Source organism: Protobothrops mucrosquamatus, unplaced genomic scaffold (assembly GCF_001527695.2).
Source record: "Protobothrops mucrosquamatus isolate PMUCROS unplaced genomic scaffold, P.Mucros_1.0 scaffold242, whole genome shotgun sequence".
Taxonomy (NCBI): Eukaryota; Metazoa; Chordata; class Lepidosauria; order Squamata; family Viperidae; genus Protobothrops; species Protobothrops mucrosquamatus.
The window spans coordinates 96,665-119,000 of NW_015386592.1; the positions used below are offsets into that span (position 1 = coordinate 96,665).

General features: G+C 36.9%; 1 protein-coding gene across 1 annotated transcript in view; it reads right to left on the minus strand.

Moving 5' to 3' along the window:
* LOC107286057 (serine/threonine-protein kinase BRSK2) overlaps nucleotides 1-22,336 on the minus strand; it is a 396,585-nt gene that overhangs the window by 81,126 nt on the left and 293,123 nt on the right. Inside the window, exon 5 of the mRNA XM_015814351.1 lies at nucleotides 9,134-9,250. Coding sequence (XP_015669837.1) covers nucleotides 9,134-9,250 — 117 coding nt within the window. The remainder of the gene's footprint in view (nucleotides 1-9,133; nucleotides 9,251-22,336) is intronic.

Here is a 22,336-nt window from a genome sequence, read left to right on the forward strand (position 1 = left end):
TAGTGCACTTGAAGAGAGCAACACGAGCCTTGGTTTCTGCTCCAGGCACTAACAGCTGAATTCCAACACTGCTATTCGCTGTCTGAGATTTAGGAGGGCTGACATGCCAGCTACTGTATTATTGCTAAGTATTTCTCTGCAAATGTACAAGATAGTCTAAAATTGGAAAAAGGGATTCCCCCATAAATAAATAAGACAGGTAATATAATTTTTACAGTGGGGATACTGAAAAGGGACATTAATTTACAGCTGATCTAATATGAAATCTGGCTTGGAAGAATCATTCTGTGCCCAGAATAAGGATTCCTCCAAATGATGTTCAAGACAGCTTTTCCCCTCACTAAGTCTATGGATAGACTTAGATTACAGTTCTCAAAATAATAATTTATTAAATTTGTATGCCACCTGACTCTCAACCACTCCGGACGGCTCTCAACAAAGTAATTACAATAAAATCAATAGACATGAAAAAATAAGAAGAAAAGAGGGCAAGATTCCCACCCTATGGTCAACAGGTTGGAGAGGAGAAAGTCAAGGTTTTCTAGATGATAGCAAAAGCTTGGTTTCTAAACAACAATCAAATAAATACAAAGCACCAAACACCAGTGGAATGTAAGAAGCAGAATAAATAAAAGTAAATTTACCTTTCATTCACCAGCAATTTGATTAATTGTACTGGACTGCTGACCCAAAGGGGCCTTTGAGTAGAAGAAAAAGAGTGGCAGAAAGACAGTCCACTTGTAATCTTGTAAATCAATCATTTTCCNTATCATCTATAACTCACTTTCTCTTTTTTATCTTCCTGTCCTTTGTCTCCCATGCATGCTTACCTCTCTGCCATAGAGGTCAATATTTCCCTTTATGCTAAAAGGTGAAATATTTATACAAGCTAAAGAGAAATCAGTTTCTGCAGCAGATTCTTCTTTCAAATGTTATAGTGTACTCAATTTTGTATGAAAAAGTCAATTTTATGCTTGTAATATCAATATTCTAAACTGTAACTAATATTGATAGAATATATCTTTTCTATATTGCCAATGCCCCAAATTATATAAACAATAGAATACTAATAGCTTTATTTAACACTGTACAAATATAATTGCACTGAAACAACATAATGTATTGAATTACAATTTATAACAAGATAATAAAAAGAGGCAAAAAACCCTTCCTCATATGCTAAGGCTTCTGAAGACCAATTCGACCTAATTAAATAATAAAAGACAATTATATTTTCATTTTTTCTTTGAAGACATTTCACTTCTCATCTAAGAAGCTTCTTCAGTTCTAAATCCCCTATGTCTAGTTCAGCATACAATCAAATGTGAGCACCCGTTTTAAATCTAATATTTTATTATCATTCAAATTCATACATGTGGATATTGTGTGTGCATGCATGCATACATGTGAACTGTTTTATAAATAAGTAGAGTTAAGGATAGATAACAGCCTACATATGAGAAACTGAGAGAAAAATATATGCCACATTCACAGATTCAGAGTAAACTAAATAAGCAAAGTTTTTGTACCTTGCCATCAGAAAGATGGAGATGAATATCCAGAAGAGAGAAGTCAAACTGATTGTAAAAGCATGTCCACACTATACTTTTTATGAGAGGTTAATAAATGTAATAATGGTCTGTCTGCTATTAAACCCAGTGAGGCAGCTACCTCAAGAGCTGTGATAGTTAAGCCAAGCATCACAGGCTGTCCAATCATCAGTAATAAACTATGATTCTAGTCCCTTTGATACACATAGTGGAGGAAGACACATTATGTTTTATTTTTTGCTTCAAGCCGTAAAATGTGATGGACCAACCCTACATAGATGTAAACTTGTTAAATGTATGAGGGTTTTTTTTAAAAAAAATATTTATAACAATTCCTAGTATGGAAGGGAGGAAAAGTTAATAGTTGAAAACACTTCTAAGTTATCTAAGGTAGCACTGAATATAATATTCTTGATGATATTCTGAAGCAGGAACAGGCAGCCTATGGACCCCCATTCCCCATAAATTGCATCAACAAACATTGCCAGTAATCTACAAACTGATAATTTCCTTCAGTTTGCCAGTATAAACAAACAGGCAACAGGAATGTAATCCTTTCTTAGGCTTTACTGAAAGCTATTTCAGAATCTATTTCCCTGAAAATCTTAACCACTGCAGCCCAAACCAGCAGAACCTTGCCTATCCCTGTTTTAGAACCTGATGTAGATACTACCTCTCTATAGATTAAGAGAAGGAACAGTCCATTATTAGAATAGGGGTTCTAGTAAACTAAACTTGCACTAAACAGAGTCTGTTAACAGAAGAGGAAGTTCTCTTAGGACCACGGATTTCTCCTTTTAATAAACAGGAGACCTTCAGCTAGCAACAGAAAGCATCATAAAAGTGTCCTGCAATGGAGAAGTTGCTCCTGGACAAGTGGAAGTGCTTCTCAGAATTAAATTGCCTCGATTTTTCTCTGCCTGGCAGGCAAGTGAGATAATGAAGAAATCTGAACTAATAAAAGCTGCATCATTTCAATTCCCCAGTTCCATTCACTCTGCTCTGCTCTTTGCTCATGGTTGTCCTTGGAGTTTGAAGGAAGGCAAGACCTGCCGAATTATCCCTCTGCTTCAGAAAATAATTTTCCGGTTTGCTAAGGCGGTCTTCTACCTCCGGATCAGCCTTAACTATAGAAGACTAAAGGTTTTGTCATATTTGTTTGTAGACAGGATCTTTTATAACTATTCCCCCTTCTCATAAAAGTGAGAGCAATAAAGAGTTCTTCTAATGGGAAATTTATTGCAATCGGAGCCCCGTGTGCTGCCAGTTAGTGCAAATTATATCAATCAAACAGTCCACAGCCAGCCTATTGCTTATTATTACTATTCCTTGTTTTCCAGGATAGGTGGTCCGTGACTTACAGCTATTCATTTAGTGACTGTTCAAAGTTGCAAGGGCACTGAAAAAAGTGACAAATATCTCACTTAACAATAGGAATTTTGGGCTCCATTGTGGTCATAAATCAAGGACTACCTGTACAAAGGAATCCAGCACTCAGTTTTTAATACAAAACAATTATCAAAAACATTGAGCATACATGAAGAGGAAAATTCCTTAAGAATAGTGTCTATAGTTGGAACCAGACAACAACTGTTTAGAAGACCTCACTTGAGTAAATTTTTAATTTTGGAAGTAAATTTGCTGGCTCTAATACAATAGAGCCGTGGTGGCGAACCTAAGGCACGTGTGTCACAGGCGGAGCCGTCTCTGGTGGCACGCGAGCCATTGCTGGGCCGAGCTGCTCCCTCCTCCTCTCTGCGCATGCGCAGTCTGGAAATAGGTGAGAGGCTATAAAAGGAGCAACTTTCTGCGGAAGCAGCATTTGCTGCAGACAGCTTGAGAGCGAGCACGAGTCTGAGTGGACAGGGAGCGAGCATGAGCCAACAGCTCAGTGGTCACGGCCACTCGGTGGCCATGCCCACTCAGCACCCAGCGATGCATAAGTGGGTTTTGCGTTGCAGTTTGGGCACTCGGTCTCTAAAAGGTTCGCCACCACTGCAATAGAGTATTAATAGACGGCATATTTGAAAGATTCCTGCTTGTCATAAAAATAAATTTCCTCTAATTTCAGTTCAGTTTCCAAATCTGTGTATGAATTTTACACAACTCTGCATATATTAGCTTTTTAGAGAGCTCTTAAGATCTGGCTCTTCATCCAAGCATTCGGCTAAGATAAAAGCAAGCCCAGCAGGGGGAAGTCTATGGGATGTTGCGGTGGCTTGCTTGGGATATGTGTCACTGCTGTGGGGTTGGTTTATTTTATTAATTCTGCTTTCATTTAATATTATTGTGAGCCACCTAGGAATACTGTGTATAAGGCAGACAGCCATGTAAGTTCTAAATAATTCAATTAATTCTCTTAAAAGGTGTGGAAATTTCTGTTCGGAGCTACTCCATTATTGGAGCTAGCAGGACTAATGCCATTTGAAAAGCTGAAATATTAATTATTATCACTGTCTCCAATGATTCCGGTAAAGTTGCACTACTAGGAAAAAGTGACAAAGAAATTATTGCAGTTTAGATCGTTGACATTTTCTGAACTGGCCTGCTTTTAGGTGGAGGGGGGCTGGATTCACCTTGAAGAGTAAAATTAATATAGTGGTTAGACTGAATTTCAGTGAAGGTAGCACTAATAACAGTGGACAAATCCTTAGTGCAGATCAAGAGCAGGGCATTACTTTGACAAAAAGTAGACTGAATTTCTAATATCATTAAGTCATAAGATTTTATATAAAATAAAATTATATATATCTTGAGTGGGGTTTTTTTTATGCACCCTGTCGGCCCAAATATGGGAGGAAGAAATCTTTTGCCTGTATCAGCTCAATCTAGAGCCATCTACAGGCAGCAGTCTGTGACTTCATTTGTGTTTCCTAAATTTTTTGGATTGCTAACAAAGAATTAAGGGGGACTGGGATAGCTATTTCAAGCTGGTTAGCTCTCATCAGCCAGACATACCCTTCTGAGATTCGAACCTGGGCTGCTTGCACATTAGGCAGCTGTGTTGACCTGTGTTGAAGTGTAAAAAAGAAAAGGGCACTTTCTTTCATGTATGGTGGACATGTAGAGAAGTACAGGTGTACTGGCGTATGGTCTGGGAATGGGCAATAGAAATGACTAAGCAAAACATTCAATACAAACCTGAGACATTACTATTAGGAATACTAGAGAAAAATGTAAATAAAGATGACACATATCTAATTATTCACGTGGTTACAGCGGCAAGGATACTATTTGCTCAAAAATGGAAAGCAATGGAAGTACCGAGTGGGGAAGTACTAATTAAGAAAATTATGTATTGCGCAGAATTAGATAGGATAACCAAAAGATTAAAAAACCAGGAAGAAACAGAATTTTATCAAATATGGAATAAATTTTATAGATGGAGGGTAAAAAATGGAGGTCACAGCAAAGAGATAAGTTAAGATAGAGACCAGAATTGTACAGTTGTATATAGATATATTACATGTAATTAATGTACAATATGGACTGAGATGTCAGTCAAAGACGATTTACCATGTTCAATGTTTTTAATCTTTTTTTTCCTTTGTACCCAATAAAAACTTTTTTTTAAAAAACACTCAAGATGAATCTCTTCCCCTGGTCTCTTCCCTCCCTGATACAGCTGACAAAGTGAGAAAGAGCCTGTGGTCTAGAGGTCAACACAGCTGCCTAACGTGCAAGCAGCCCAGGTTCGAATCTCAGAAGGGTATGTCTGGCTGATGAGAGCTAACCAGCTCGAAATAGCTATCCCAGTCCCCCTTAATTCTTTGTTAGCAATCCAAATTTTTTTAGGAAACATACATACACACACACACACACACACACACACACACACACACATATTATATAAGATGTTAAAAATCTCTCCATATGGAAAATCTAAGTCAGTTAATGTTGATAACCAGGAAGTGCATCCTTCAGTAAGCTTGTTACTAATGTCAGGTAGCCGGTAAATAATTGTGCTAAATCAATTTAATGAAAATTTCAGAACTGTACTGAGGAATGGAAATGAATTAATAGTGTCTGTTAAAAAGGCAGACATAAAGGATAACAACCTGCAGATAGAGTCAAAATGATATGACAAACTCTTAACAGTAATTTACTAAATGCCTTAGATGAAAACGATTCCATTCCAAACATATCTTTGCAGTTTTGTAGCGTGGCATTACATATCCCTCCTCTCTTACTAGGCCTAGCAGAAGGTCTCAGTGTCAATCATGCTGGGCCACATGCCAAGAGAATTAATGAAGCAGTGTAATAGCTCACACAGAGGCCCAATGATTGCACTTAACGTGTATCTGCAAACGAGGGTTTGCAAAGTTGCTGTTTTGTTTATGACACACATTTCTCTTCTGTTCCACTGATTTCTCTATTAGTGCACTTGAAGAGAGCAACACGAGCCTTGGTTTCTGCTCCAGGCACTAACAGCTGAATTCCAACACTGCTATTCGCTGTCTGGGATTTAGGAGGGCTGACATGCCAGCTACTGTATTATTGCTAAGTATTTCTCTGCAAATGAACAAGATAGTCTAAAATTGAAAAAGGGATCCCCCCATAAATAAATAAGACAGGTAATATAATTTTTACAGTGGGGATACTGAAAAGGGACATTAATTTACAGCTGATCTAATATGAAATCTGGCTTGGAAGAATCATTCTGTGCCCAGAATAAGGATTCCTCCAAATGATTTTCAAGACAGCTTTTCCCCTCACTAAGTCTATGGATAGACTTAGATTACAGTTCTCAAAATAATAATTTATTAAATTTGTATGCCACCTGACTCTCAACCACTCCGGACGGCTCTCAACAAAGTAATTACAATAAAATCAATAGACATGAAAAAATAAGAAGAAAAGAGGGCAAGATTCCCACCCTATGGTCAGCAGGTTGGAGAGGAGAAAGTCAAGGTTTTCTAGATGATAGCAAAAGCTTGGTTTATAAACAACAATCAAATAAATACAAAGCACCAAACACCAGTGGAATGTAAGAAGCAGAATAAATAAAAGTAAATTTACCTTTCATTCACCAGCAATTTGATTAATTGTACTGGACTGCTGACCCAAAGGGGCCTTTGAGTAGAAGAAAAAGAGTGGCAGAAAGACAGTCCACTTGTAATCTTGTAAATCAATCATTTTCCCCAATAGCTTTAATTTCCATCCAACCTGAGAGACCTATTGCTTCTACATTATATACATCATAAAGGATATGCTGAATGCAAGGAAACTCTACAGTAGTGTTTCTCAACCCTGGGCAACTTTAAGGTATGTGGACTTCAACTCTCAGAATTCCATGGTGAATTCTGGGACTTGAAGCCCACATATTTTAAAGTTGCCAAGGTTGAGAAACACTGCTCTACAGTTTATGAATCCTGTCTTTACATGCTCTAAAGCCTGGCTAGCACCTCTCTAGTGGCCACAAGTGTTCTTTTTTAATCTTTCTTTTTCAGTAACTGAGGATTGCAGGAGATGTGATGATGCAATCACATCAGCAGATGAAGCAGAAGGGCAATTTTCAACACTGTTAAATCCTGCCAAAGAAAGAGTTTAAAGCTGAAAGAGGCTTACCCCACTTTATTTTACTTGGGGTTTTACTGTCACCCCTGCTGCTTTTTATCAGTTTTATCAAATTTCAAGGATCTGTTCTGAAGGGACTCTGAGGACTACATGTTGCCCATGCTCTAATGTGAAGGGCATATATGATCTGAAGGACCCTTTTTCTATATTAATTCTCTTTATGACCTTCAAGGCTTCAATACTTGAAGGCTTTTGAACGCAACATAAATGAAAGTCAGTTTTCTTTGTGTTCTTCATATCAATATCAATATGCAGAGGTGGTTAACCGAAGCATATTTCTACATTTGTGAATTGAGACCTTGTAATAGAACACACCCAAAGTCAGTGGCCATTCTTTCTCCCTTACTGCTCCCATCATAGCTGTGCCATATTCTCTAAGTCAGTGTTTTTCAACCTCGGAACTTTAAGATGTGTGAACTTCAACTCCCAGAATTCCATGGGGATAGCTGGGGAATTCTGGGAGTTGAAGTCCAGACCTCTTAAAGTTGCTAAGGTTGAGAAACATTGCTCTAAGCTACCACCAATTACCGATCAACTAAGATCTCTTCCACCTCATCTAACAAAAATAATAAAGTCAATTATTAATATCTTCTTTTCTTAGTAATCACACATACCCATTGGTACTTTTGAATTATTTGCACAGCAAATACATTAATCTAAATCCTTCTAGAAGGCATATAACAATGGGAAGAATCATAGACGTTGCTTCCTGACAAATTTCAGAAATGTGATTCAGACAATGTCAGCTTTTCTCTGTCTGTCTTGCTACACATAATAAATGACAGAAGGAAAAAGCTGAAGTTTAAATAGCTTCCCTAATGAATGGGCAATTCAAGTGTGCATTAGTTAGCAGTATCCTACAAATCCAACTCCCAGATTCCACACTCCATTCCTGTTTCACAGACTTTCTTCCAATTTAGGAGCTTGCAGCTAAGAAAAGTAAATTGAAGATCAGTAATGAAAATATGCTTTATTTATTGATAACCCATCTCAAGTCAAGATAACGAGCTGATATATCCTACTGACATCTCTCAGTTTCCCCAAATTTGTGACACGTGTCAATACTTTTCTTTGGCAAATGCTTCTTAAACCTACAGGATTGTTAACAGTCACCAATGCTATTATTTATTCTCTCCAGTAGGTGGTGGCAGCATATAGAAGGTTCCATAAATAGAAAAACCAAACACCATTAAATAGAAACCTGCCACTGAATCTCTAAAACGGTCTGAATACTTAGAAAAACATTATTTTTTAATCTGGGGATATTTTACTAGCATATTTAACAGTTCCACTTTCCAAGTGTAGGTGTTTTCATGAGGATGTTTTCAAGAGCAAAACTGCATGTTTTTAAAAGTTAATGTACTATATCTTTAATATAAAAGGGAAATGTTTACTTAAAAAGAAAACTTCTATGATATTAGTCCTATCCTATCCTATCCTATCCTATCAGGAAAAAAAAAGTAAAAGATGAGCAGCTATATAAATGTTTTAAATAAATGAATCATCTGTTTAGTTTTATATGTCATTTTAGCTTTCCTTTGGGAGACACCCAGAGTTGGTTAAAAGATGGCGGCTATATAAATATTTTAAATAAATAATTAAAACCACATATCTGCAGAGAAGCTGCAATGGAAGAACGCCAAGGACACATCGTAAGTCCCCCTCATTCAGCACTGTTGTAATTTTCAATAGTTATTGAATGAAAGCTTGTGAGTCAAGGACTAACTGTATTTTCCTTAGGAGGAAAAAAAAAATTCCTGAAGAGTTAATGTACTCATTACAATCTCTTGTTGGTTCATGGTACAGATCTATTGTCTGGTTCAGAATATGGTTTCCTCTATTGGTCAATCAGAGGCTTCTTGAAAACACTGTACATTATGATCCTTTTTTTTTTTGTTACTTCCTAACATATACATATTCTACAATTGATTGGCTAAATGCTTTGTGGCCTCATCATTTTGGGATATGATTCTAGCTTATTGATTTAAGCTCTTAATATAACTTACCCACAGCTTGTTTCAAGTAAACTGTCCCCAACTTGCAATGATGCCATCCCAAAGTCTGCTATTCGGATGTTGTTCTTTTCATCCAGTAGTAGGTTTTCTGGTTTTAAATCCCTGTGGCTGTGAAGAGGGGAACAAAAAGATGTTAAGTCAAAGCAATTGCTTCTCTTTGCATACAGTAAAGTATCACAGCTCATTTCGATTCAAAAGAAGCCATTACACATTGCATTTACATTTGTCCATTTTGAAAAATTAGGGAAGCCATGCTACTTTTACATTTTAAAGAGTGCAAGATATATTAATAGTACTAACTTGTGATTTTGAAGAAGCAGTTGCTCTTATTGATGGAAAAAGTGTCTAATGGAAGTAAGAGAAATCAACTTTTTTTTAAAGAAGTACCTTTCTCTTTTTGCTCCCTTGTTTGTTTGGAATAATAATTAGTTTTTAATTAAATCAGTCTCAAATTTGTTATAGCAGAAACGTTGGGAAGAATTTATAATTCAGATATTTCATAAAAGTTGATTAAACATATTGAGCCTTTTCATTTGGCAGCCTGAATCTAAACAAAAAAATAAATGAGAAATTGAGAAAGTTGGGACTGAATATTTCATCTCATCTCTATTTATCTTGTTCTACACAAACTATCTGTTCTGGTTTCAACCACCCAAGTCAGTTAGGTCCTCCTTCTATTAATTAAAAAGGAGAAGCTAAAAAAGATGGTGCCCCCCTCTGCAATAGCAATTAGACTTATATACCACTTCATAGTGCTTTATAGCCCTCTCTAAGCAGTTCACATATTGCCCCCAACAATCTGGGCCCTCGTTTTACTGATCTCAGAAGTATGGAAGGCTGAGTCAACCTTGAGCAGGTGAGAACCAAACTGCTGGCAGTCGGCAGAGTTAGCCTGCTATGCTGCATTCTAATCACTGCGCCACCATGGCTCATTACTGCTCCCTACTGAGCAATGCTTACTACTCCCCCTCCCCCAGCATTTATGTATTCTGTAATCATTCAAATGAGATAATAAACACTAAGTTGTTATTTAAAATGAATCATGAATGGGTACTTTTGTTTCAAAGCTTGCTTTTGTAGAAAGACTGTTCAATGTTCTATCCCTTCGCAACTTTGGAATAATCTAGATATTATTGGTTTGCTCTATTTCTCCTAGTTTGGCTTTTTCTATTTATTAAATGATTCATATCCCATCCTCTTTAAAAGACTCTGGACAATTGTCAGTCCTCACAACAGACTACTCAAATAGCACAGTAAGCAAATGAAACATCAGATAAAATTTGAATACTTAAAATTAAATAGATTTAAGCATTGAGTTAGAATTAAAAATTAAAATTACAGACTAAGTATATCTGGGAAAACATGGTCCAGAAGTCAGCAATGTAAGCCTCAAATACTTTTCACTACTTTCATGAATACTAATTTCTGGGGGAAGATTTTTCCATAAGGATGGGTTGACTACTGAGGAAACCTAAATCTCAGCTGCCAACTTTTTAACCTATGGGAGGGGATATCCATAGCATACTCAGCTTGATTGAACACAAAGACAGGTAGATTCTGCCTGGAGAAAATAGTTCCAAAGGTAGTAGAGAGTCGGGCCATCTGGAGTCTGTTGTGTTCATAATATAGCTACTAGTGCTTAAGCAACTCTTATCTGCCTACATTCAGGCAGTCATTCTATACCAGTTGAAGTTTCCAAGTGGAGCCCAGATAGACTCCAGATCCTCCTTCCTTACTATTGAGAACTATTTGCTTAGAAAGGGGTAGAACCAATGCAAAACAGGGGCACCCACCAGCAACTCTTGCAGGCACTTTAGGAACTGGTGGTACTGAACACCACTGAGGGATCTAGAAGATCTAGGAGAAGCATGACAAAACTCATGCACAAGAACCAAAAATATGATTTCCATAGCTCACTAAGCCTGGCTGAAACAGATAATTTACTTCAGTTATGACACTCTGCAACTGACGCTCTAGCATGGTCTCCACAATCTTCTTTTAAAAGTAATGATTAAGATTATGTGGAAATTATTCAACATGGTTGGAATGAGGGATGGTTTATTCAGAAGTGGCATATTTTATTCAGAATAGAGCTCAATTCAATCCTAACAATGAAACACTATTAGTCACCCTGTAAGAAATTCTCTATGAGTCCTTGCTTGAGTCTTCCTGCTGACATGAGAGAATTATGTCTGCTTAGAAAGCAGTTCTGTCTCTTTATATATAAGCATCTTTTGTATTTTCTCCTTATTATTTCTTTGTGGACCACAAATTATATTTGGAAAAGGGAGGAGGAAGATGAATTAACACTTTACTGTAGAAGCAGGAGAATAGATAATGGAGACTACAAGAACAAATGAGTGACTGTCACTTTAGATACATGCCAGTTTTATGCATTTAAAGTTTTGCACTGATATAATACTAAAACAGAGGACATGGGAACAATTTCCTCCAGGCTAAGATTGCAATATACTAATTTCCAGATGTTATCACAGCAGAAAGCACAATTTGGGTGTGTAATGCAGGTATCTAGGTTTTTGTTTATCTGTAATGCTATAAGGTAAGTTCAGCTTGATACAAGATGTAATGGTCTCAATCCCCATGTATTGAGCATCTGAGCTGTCAGCAGAGAGGCATGCAGAGCAATGACTATAAGCCATAAGTCCAGCAGCTTGGATAATCTAATTAAAATGCAATCCTCCCAAACCTCACCTTGTACCAAAGAAAGCAAAAAACTAATGGAGCAATACATGAACTTTATTTGGTTCATTTCCAGCTGATCCCTCTGATTCTATGTTTTACATGATCAGTGTCACCTTACTCTGCAGGTGAATGGAGGACATAATGCCCTTTTAATGTTCTACAGGCTGAAATACTCCAGAGCCCTTCTCCATATTGGCTGAAAACATGATTAAATAAGGCAGCGACTTGAGTGAACAAGAAGCCAAAATGCTTCATGCAGAGCATACATGCCAAGAAAGAAGATTGAAAAGGAAAACTAAAGCATAAAACAAATCAGAAAGCCTATTTCAGCCTTATCTAGAGTGTAGTTAATAATATGCACCCCACTTCCATAAATACCAAAGTAAAGAATACTTTATAAATTCAAAATGAAGCATGGATTTCAAAGGAGATTTACATATATGTATATACTATATATATTTAGTCTGTGTGGAGGAAACGTATGAGAAAGCAGTTGGAAGGGAAAGAAGGTCTACTTTTTTCAGCTTTTTCAGCCACTAGAAGTCAGGTAAAAGTCCAAAAGGAGCACAAATTCTATTTTGACCTTACCCAACAGTTGCTTCATTGACAAATAAAAATTAAACAACTCCTAGGCAGTCCTTATTTCTAATACATGATGCTCCTCGGCCTATATAGCCATAATTTAAGCTTTCTGTAGGCTCTATTACAAAGCTTCAGCATTCATCTCTTCCTCATGCTTCCTTCCCATTCTGCTTTCAACAAAGATGACCATTTCCCATCTCTTCAGCTTTGCTGCCATCTTACTTTTATCTATAGAAACATCTTTCTGTTATCCGTGGGGCTATCACAATTCAAAGATTCTGCTTGCCCAACATGGAAAAATTGGATTCTTGGCATAGTTTAAAAAGGATAAACCATCTTGAAGTCAATGTACACATTTCTGCAGAATATTGAGACTTGAGAAACAGAAAAAAAAATCTGGAATGCATGTGCATTAACAGTTTTTTTGGTACAGCTGCAATCATGCTGTTTCTAAATATTGTTTGATAATTTGAGACTATCGAAAGCTTATTGCTCAAAACTGAAACAATCTTTTTCCAAAATTTATATGTGTAAACAGAGAGTACCCTAGAACTTAAAATTTGCAGAATTGTGATTAGCTATTTTTGTTCCACTGCTATAGCTTCCTAACATACAGTTTTTCAATAAGGTCTTTCCTTTTAATGGGAAAGATGCAAATAAAGCTCTCATTCCTTGCCCCCACATAGAAACCCTTATACAAAATTACTATGTATGCAACTTGCATAGCCCAGCAGACATAGCCTCAGGCAATGGAAGAGGAAGAGGCGCGGTAATTGTCATTTATCAATATTCATGCAAAATCTGGAATGGCCCTCTCAAAATACTTCTCCAATAACCACTCATAGCCAAAGCAAAAATAAGATGAAAACGTTACTAGAGGGAAATTCTTCTCAATCTTCTTCTCCTTTGTAAAAGCATTAGTGTTATTTGTTATTACTGAAGCCTAATACGATTTGGATGTTGTTTTTCCACTAATCTTATTTTCATTTGTTAATGTTAGTATTGTAAAACCAAAAAGGAAAAAAAACTACACAGAATCAGAAATTAGTCCAATCTCATTCTTGTTTGGTGATTTCACAAATGGCCAATCCAGATTCCCTTAATTGTTCTTCCTGCTGTTCTTTCCAGTCTTCTCGCACTGGATGGATGTTACTTTTTCATTTGGAAACTGTTTTAAAAACAAAGTCTAAAATTGGGGCTTTGCACTTACGATTCTCCACAGACTTTAATACCTTTTTCAATGCACTGCTAGTTTGGCCATCTACAGTATGGCAGCAAAAATCCAGATGACCAATAGATGGCAAGAAGGCCACTTATCTAAATTAAGAAGTCCAGACATGGAAACTTTTTCTATATTATTTTCAGAACAACTGCAAAAAAGAAAAATATTAGTTCTGTGATTCCAAGTATTCTGCACTGTAGCTAGCACTTACTTAAGACTTTAAGAATGAGCACTGATTTTTTTTTTTAAATTAGCTTCAGATCAAAGGTATGATAGAGATTTCCTAATGGGTAAGTAATAACTATTTCAGTATTCTTATGTAATCTCATTTTAAATAAATAAAAATATTTTCCAAGACAGGCTTCAGTTTCTACTAAGTCCTTATGTTGTTAGATGTGTCAAACTAAATCACAAGACATGCATCATTCAGAATAACTCTGTGCTGGTAAAATGTATTCTGCTTTGATTCTCTGTGGCTATTTCAAAGACTTAAGATGCTGTCAAATGACTTATTCAATAATTCAATATTCAATAATCCTGCTTCATTCATGGACTTTTGCAGGGATTCAGGCAATGTTATCTTTCATTTCTAATGCCCCCAGCTTTTACCATTACTCTTCTATTATTTTTTTTCCATAAAAAATCCCTTAAGGAGGAAAGCACAACACATACTGTAGTTTGAGTGAAACTACTAGAAGCCCTCTATTTAGAAATATCCTTATTTATACATTCTGCAAAGTGCTTACATAAATTTACTATTTAATGCTAAATTTGATGTAATTGCTATTGCCTTATTGTTTGAATGAGATTCAGTGATGCCTAAGATATATTTGTCGTTAAGATTTTCAATTTTTTCCTGTTTGTTTCCCATGTTCAGCATACTGGTGTAGAAGCATCTGAGCTTATGACTGGTTATACCCATCGGCTTCATTGATATAGTTTTCCCTCCACTCTTGAGCTTTTGCCTTTGTCCCAATGTTGTTGCCCCCAGTCCTTACCAGCATATTTAGTGCTGAGCTACTGCCACTCTATCCCTTTTGCAGTTGTGTAAGACTTTCCTTGTGAGAATGGTGAGGTACCTACTGAACATGTTCTTCTCAGTCTTTGTGAAATGCAACCAGTCTATTGCCCAAAGTTTTCCTTGTAGGTAGTTCATTGTTGGGAGCCTAGAAAAGCAGTTAATTTCTAGTCAAGTAGAACTGATTGATTGACATTTTTCTATTTTGACTGTTAGCCAAAACAAGGGAAAATGTTGGTTCTCTGATCTACATGGCATCCAGATCTCCAAAATAATCTGAAATGGTCAGAATAATGGAAAATGATCATAACAGTATGGAATATGTGGAGTTTAAATTAGAATTGAGAGTGTTTCAGGATAGGAAGACTGGTCATCTGGATATGCTTTATTATACTTTGTACCAGAACTCTGATTTATTTGACTTAATAATGAATTACAAATTCAACTTGAAGGTTAATTTGTTTTCTTTCAAATCTTTTACTACCAAGCTATCCTTGAATATATGCTAAAATCAAAGGTATTTGACACAAAGAATTTCTAAAGAAATGCTTTTAGAAACTCAAACAGGATTACATAGGTCATCAGTAAATAAACAGGCAAAGAGAAATAAAAAATTAACTGAAAGGAATTACTCATTCGTTTGTTTTTGTGCCTACTGTTGGAAATGATGGAAGAAGAGGAATCTAGCATGTGATTAAACATAACTATCAATCTGTTTTATATGTGGGCAACAAGCATCCATGCTCCATCATTAGCCATTGGAGAAACCTTCATTTTCAGTACGGTCATGACTGGATAACCTGACTGATTAGACAATTTGTCATTTTGCTATCCCCTGACAGGATAAGGTCAGGCTTCATCATTTAAAAACATGCATTACACTCCTTTTTTTCACCCTAGAAAACTAATACTGTTCCTGTACTCCACATTTCTTTAAAATATTTGATAAAAAAATCTCTTATAAGCATCATCCTCTTGGGAACTACAAAGAGTAAAAGAGATAGAATAAGGCTAGTAGTTAAATAGTAATTTGCCTCACAAATCCAGGCTTCCCAGGCCATTAATTTTAGGTTGATGAGAAACCACAGCAAATCATAGCAGTGGAATTCCATCTTAGCTCTGGATACCACTCTTGAGTCATCCAAATGCTTACTGTGTCAGGGACTCTAGCAAAATGATGTCTCTCAGTCTCAAGTTCCCAACTCATTTCACATGATTACACCAAAGGAGGATAAACTAAAGAATGTATACTTCACTGTATATCACTGTAACCACAATTATTTTTGAAAAGTACAACAGTACACTGATGTGATTAGAAGTTTAATATTTTCCAAAAGTGAGGATAGTGGGATTTCAACTAAATAGTACCATCACAGGAAAAAAAAAAACTTGAATATCCTTCATTATCATAACATCCATTGTATAGAACTCATCTAGTCAGTGGTCCAGCCTACATCAAACAACCAATTACCACCAATTAAGGTAAAACAGTCTCAATCATATTAGGAATAACTTGCAATTTGGCCATATGGATTGGTAATAAAAAATATTTAATCTCGAACCAACAGTGATCAAAGATATTCACTATATTAAAAGTAATGTTTCAGATTAGATCCTCCAGCTGTTATTGATTTCTGTCAATTGTCCCTTGTGCTCTGGTGAGTGTATCTATGCTACTTGCTTATTTTCTCTGAATATAATTTTTAGTCTACCCAATATCTAATCATCATTTTCCCCCTCTGGGCTTTGGTATATTTGCAATTTATTGCAACTCAAAACATGGCTGATGGTGGTTCACAAATCATGTACAGCCTTAGACTGTAATTTACCTCTAATGACTCTCTTATTAAAACCAACTCCCAGTTTACATTTGAAAAGGACTCACAGATTATCAATAATAATAACAATTACATGGAGAGCCATACTAAAAAAACCTTGGATGGCACTTCAAACATCTGCACATTAACAAAATTTCCATCTGACAGTTACAAAAGACCACACTGCTTGGATCTGCATGCATATTACATTGATACATTATAACATCCTAGATTCTCAGGAAGAACTGGATGCAAATGAAGGCCAACACCAGCTAAAGATCTGGCAGCTATGATTTCATGTTGTTGTGTATATAATAAATGACATATATACTATGTCAGTACATTACAGCATCCTAGGTTCTAGGGAAGAACCTGATGCATATGAAGGCCAACACAGGTTAAACAACCGGCAGCTGTGACTTCACTTTTTTGTGTATATATAATAATAATCAATAAATAATTAAAGACAAAAAAAAATCAAAGAAACACTGGAAATAATAAACAGCAAATAACAGGCATAGTCAAGAAAATCAGCAGATATGAAGCTTAAATTGCACACTAGTAATTTCAGCCAAATCAGAAACATTTCTACCAATCCATCATTGGTGAGACTGTAATGAATCAGTCAACACCTGACAAAGAAGAAACAATGCAGTTCTAAATGTAGATATGGGACTACCGAAATAAATACAACAAGAACACAGCTTGACTAAAAGAGGTAGTTAAGAATTTTAAAAAAAGAAGGTGAAATCAGAGAACTTGTAATAACAGCAGAAATGGTGGAGAAATGGCAAGCAAGTTCAAGAATTGGCCAGCATGGTTTTTGCTTGAAACATTTGACTGGTCTACACCCACTCATTGCCAGTTTTATGACATATTGCAAGAAGGTGAAATTGAAGAGTGGCTAACATCTGGCAAAACTTATTTGATAATGAAAGGTCCAACAAAAGGGACAGCACCAGACAACTATAGGCCAATTACTTGCTTACCAACAACTTTCACATTACTGACTAATGTGGTAGTTGATGCAGTCCAACATCCACTTAAAAACAAGCCCTTTCTACATGAACATAACGGAAACCACCCAAACATCAGAAGAACAGAATATCAGTTTCTAATTGACAATATGATTATGGAAAACTGCAAGAGAAAGAAGATCAACTTGGATGGATTGATTACAAGGAGGCATTTGCCTCTCTGCTACATGATTGGATAATAACAGGAGTCCATAGAAATATCAGAAACCTTGTGCAAAGATAAATGGCATGATGGAAGACACTGTTACTGGTCAATGTTGACAGAGTGGAAAAGGTTAATATCAAGAGAGGAATATTTCAAGCAGACTCACTATCACCACTACTATTTGCCATTGCATTGATTCTTCTGTCAACAATACTGAACAAGTCAGGCATGGCTATCAAATGTCAAAAACATCTGGCAGGCAATCCCACCTTCTTTACACAATCTGAAGTATGGAGAACACCATCTAAAATAGAATTCTTGCTCATCATTCTCCATATTTACAGCCAGGGTATTGCAATGGAGTTTGGACAGGACAAATGTATCACCACCAAATAGGGAAAACTAGTGAAAGCTGAAGGAATCAAGATGCCCTATAGAAACAACAAGAGTTCTGGATAAAGATGATCACTACAAATATCTGGGCATCCTTCAAGCTGACAACATCAAACACAATAAAGTCAAGAAGGTTAGAAGTGAATACATCATAAGAGGGAAGAAGATTTTAAAATCCAAACATAGCTGAGGAAATATCATCAAGGCAATTAACACCTGGGCAATTCCAGTCATTAAATACACAGCTGGAATAGTGGACTGGACTCAAGCCGAACTAAAAGCCCTGAATAGAAGACCAGAAAAATAATGACAATGAATCATGTATTTCATCCATGCAGCGATGTTGACAGACTATTTATCAAGGAACAAAGGTACGTGGGAATATTGCAAGTATACTAAGCAGTTGAAGAAGACAAAAGGGCATTGGACAAGTAGCTGAAGGACAGTGAAAAAGATGCACAGAAACCAGTACACCATGAAGGCATAGTGAATACCAAAGAGAACAAGATATTTTTTTTCTGTCATTGCTCATATGTGTATCACCTAAGATAAAATTTACTGTCCTGAGCAAATTCAGTTATGCAAGCAAGCTCAAGAAAGGTGCAAAAAGATGTTCCATGTTTCACCCAATGTTAGAATTGCATCCCAGTTGGAGATTAAGGGCCTTGTATAGTCTTTGGTAATAACCACCACTTCTAACAACAAGCAAGGAGATATTAACTTCGATTTTCATGTGGCCAATCAGGTATTTTGACTTTCATTTTTATTTCTTCAATAAAGAAAGACAAAACTCATCTTTGTAGCTCTCTGTTGTTAAGAGAAGAGTAAGTTTTCCTTACGCATAGAACAGGGCTGCAATCCACCAAATAGGTTTCCAATAATCATTGCATATGTATTAAAAGACATAGTAGCTTTACAGAATACATTTTTGATCTCTCTATAGTTGTTAGCCTAAGAAACCTAACTCCATTTGTATTCAAAAAATTCTTTCATCCATTATGTAAATCAAAACTATACAAATAACTACTGAGGAATAAATGAACAGTTATGGGTCAGTAGTTACGTAGAAATTTTGCATTCCATCTGTTTGGACAATCCTCCCCCCATCTCAGTCTAATTAAAAAATTGCTGAAACTTGTTTAAGCATAAGGGGAAATTTTCAGCTCAAAAAAAATGGCATGCAAGTTAAAGATTGAATCACACTCAACAACATCCAAGTGAGTATTAATAACAAACAGATAAATTAAGTAACACTATATTGGAAGAAAAATAAAGGCAAACACCCAGGAGGAATCTAGCCAAGAATGCTGAATACCAGAAGCCACTAATTCTTTAACATGAGTTTCTTTGCAATTTATCCTGCTTTCTTTTGAGAGGAAGTTTTGTATGACACATGTTCATTTAAACGCTTGGTATGGATATCTACTTCAACACAATGATTCCGGACAGTTAATACATAAAAGCTTACTAACAACATAACACAAAGGTAAACATTGTAATGTAAATGTAGTAAAAAAAATCCGCACATAAGTAGTCCTTGACATATGATCTTTCATATAAAAACCATCCAAACATACAAAGGTGCTGAAAAAAATGACTTAAGATCAGTCCTTGCACTTATGACTTATGACTGCATCCCAGCAGTCAAATGATCAAAATTTGGGTGTTTGGCAATCAGCATGTATTTATGATGGCTGCAGCATCCCATGGTTAAGTGATTCCCCATTTGTACCTTTTCTAGGAGCTTCTAACAAACAAAGTCAATGGGGAAGTCAGATTTGCTTAATGGACATGGCACAAAAAGGTGGCAAAATGAGGTGTGATTTACTTAATGACTGCACTGCTTAGCAACGGAAGTTTTGGTCCAAATTGACTTGCCTGTAATTAAGTCTGAAAAATAAATATCCAACCATACATCCTGGAATCAATTAACAGCCTGATCCAGTGCCTGAGGGAAAGACCGGGTCCTCAAGGCTCTAGAACAGGGGTTCTCAAACTTGGCCACTTTAAGACTTGTGGACTTCAATTCCCAGAATTCAGCCATCATGGCTGGCTGGGGAATTCTGGGAGTTGAAGTCCACAAGTCTTAAAGTGGCCAAGTTTGAGGACCCCTGCCCTAGAAGAAGCTCACAGGGTCAGTGCCATCCAAATTTTAAAAATGATATTCTATAGGACGGGCACCCCTAGAGAGGGGACATTTTAAAACTTTGAGGGATATGGCAGTCTGTAAATATAAAATATAAATAAATAATAAATAAAATATTGAGGACCTCATGGCACTTGAGGACCTCATGGCAGCAGAACAGAATTAATGTTGCTAGGGACCTCCGGTGGCAGGCGACTTCGTCGGACGCAGCTGTTTGCTGCCTCCCGCCTGTTTCAGCGTAAAAGCCGTTTTGACAGCCCGCATCAGCTGTCAAACGGCTTGATACCCTTCCCCTGGGCATAAGGGGATAGGTGAGCTGCCCGGGGTAGGAGTTGAGTTCCCGAGTCGTCCCTTGTGGACGATGTAGGTTAGAACTCCTCCGGAGCCCCGAGGTTTACTCTGCGATCCAGGACGCCTTCGCTTTGGCGAAGCTAGAAGCCGCCGTCACTGCTGCAACTTAAATTGAACTGTGAGTTTCTTGTAAGCAGACGAACCGACCCTGGAAGTTTGCTTTTTATCTTGGACTTTGCTCTAACTTGGTTAATAAGTTCTTCCCTATACTTGAGGTGGATTGAGTGAAAGTGAATTTAAAATGGCGATGGACTGATACTTTTCAGCAAGAAGTGAAAGTGATTTCCGGTCTGGAACTTTCGCTACTTTTAATATGCTTATTATCTGTTTTGGCTGAACTGTTTAAAAGACCTTTTTACAACTGGAAATTTACTGCTAACATGGCTTCGAGAAAAACCGTGCCTTCAACTTTAAAATCAACTACATCTCCGATGTCACAGCCACCCCAACCAACTTCTAAAATTTCTCATCCGCCACCCCCGCCATCTTCTTCACCTCCACCGCCCTCTGGTAGAGAATTGCAGGATTTGATGTCTGTAACTATTAAACAAATGACTGAGATGTTTCAAGAGATGGATGCTAAAATGCAAAATAGATTCGATGAAGTAATACAACAACAACAAGATTTATCGCAGAAACATGAGGGCTTTTGTATGAATGTGACAACCGCTTTTCAAGGTCTGGCTGAATATGTGGATGCGGTGGCAGAAAGGGTGGAGGAGAACGAACAGAGAGCAGAAGTAAGTGATCATAGACTTGAACTTGTAGAAGAGAGTCTGGAAAATGTTAAGGCTGATGTGTTGATTGCTCAATTTCGTGACATGGAGTTTGCAATTCGGATTCGGGGGTTGGCTGAGGATCCAAAGGAGAACTTAAGACAAGTAATTTCAGACGCACTCATGGATGCCCTGGCTTGTGGACAGGAAATTTATTTGGAATTAGAGCGTGTCTTTAGGGTGAATTCTTGGATTGCTCGTCAAAAAAATTTGCCAAGAGATGTGGTGGTCTATTTTACAAGAAAATCGAGACGAAATGAAATAATGCAGCTTTTTTACCAACAAAGATTTAAGATTTTAAATCAAGACATTATTCTTTTAAAAGAAATTCCAGCGAAAATACTCAGAGTGCGTCGAGATTACGCTTTTCTGACACAGGAGCTTAAGAACAGACAAATAATTTTCAGATGGGATATACCGGTGGGCATAATTGTAACTGTGGCTGGTAAACGTTACAGACTCAATTCGATTAAGAAAGCTAATGATTTCATGGCATCTGTTCTGCAAGCAGAATGCCCACCCACATTTCAAAGGATTGACGCAGCTGAGCAATTGAATGTCGACTTCCCTTCTGCTTCCGGTGTTAAGGATATAGAAGGGAGCTTAAAAGCTGATGGAAAAGAACAAAGAGTGACGCGTGCAGCCCATAGACGCAAGGAGAAGGAAAGACAACTGACAGTCCGCCCTACAGCTGATAGTCCTACAGCTGACTGTCCGTCACCTGTTACTTCTGAGCCAGTAGGTGGCGCTCGACCTAAGGTTTTCGTCAAGTCTTATGCATCAAGTATAGTCAGTGGATTGAAATCTGATAAAGAAGGAAGATTCTTATTTGTGGAAATAAATTTAAATGGAAGAAAGTGTTTAATAGTAGGGGTTTATGCCCCTAATCAACTTTCATCTCAAAAACAATTTTACAGACAACTACATCAGAAAATTGTGGCTATGGATTATAATTCTTTGATTGTTATGGGGGACTGGAATGGGGTACTTGATACGTTAAAAGA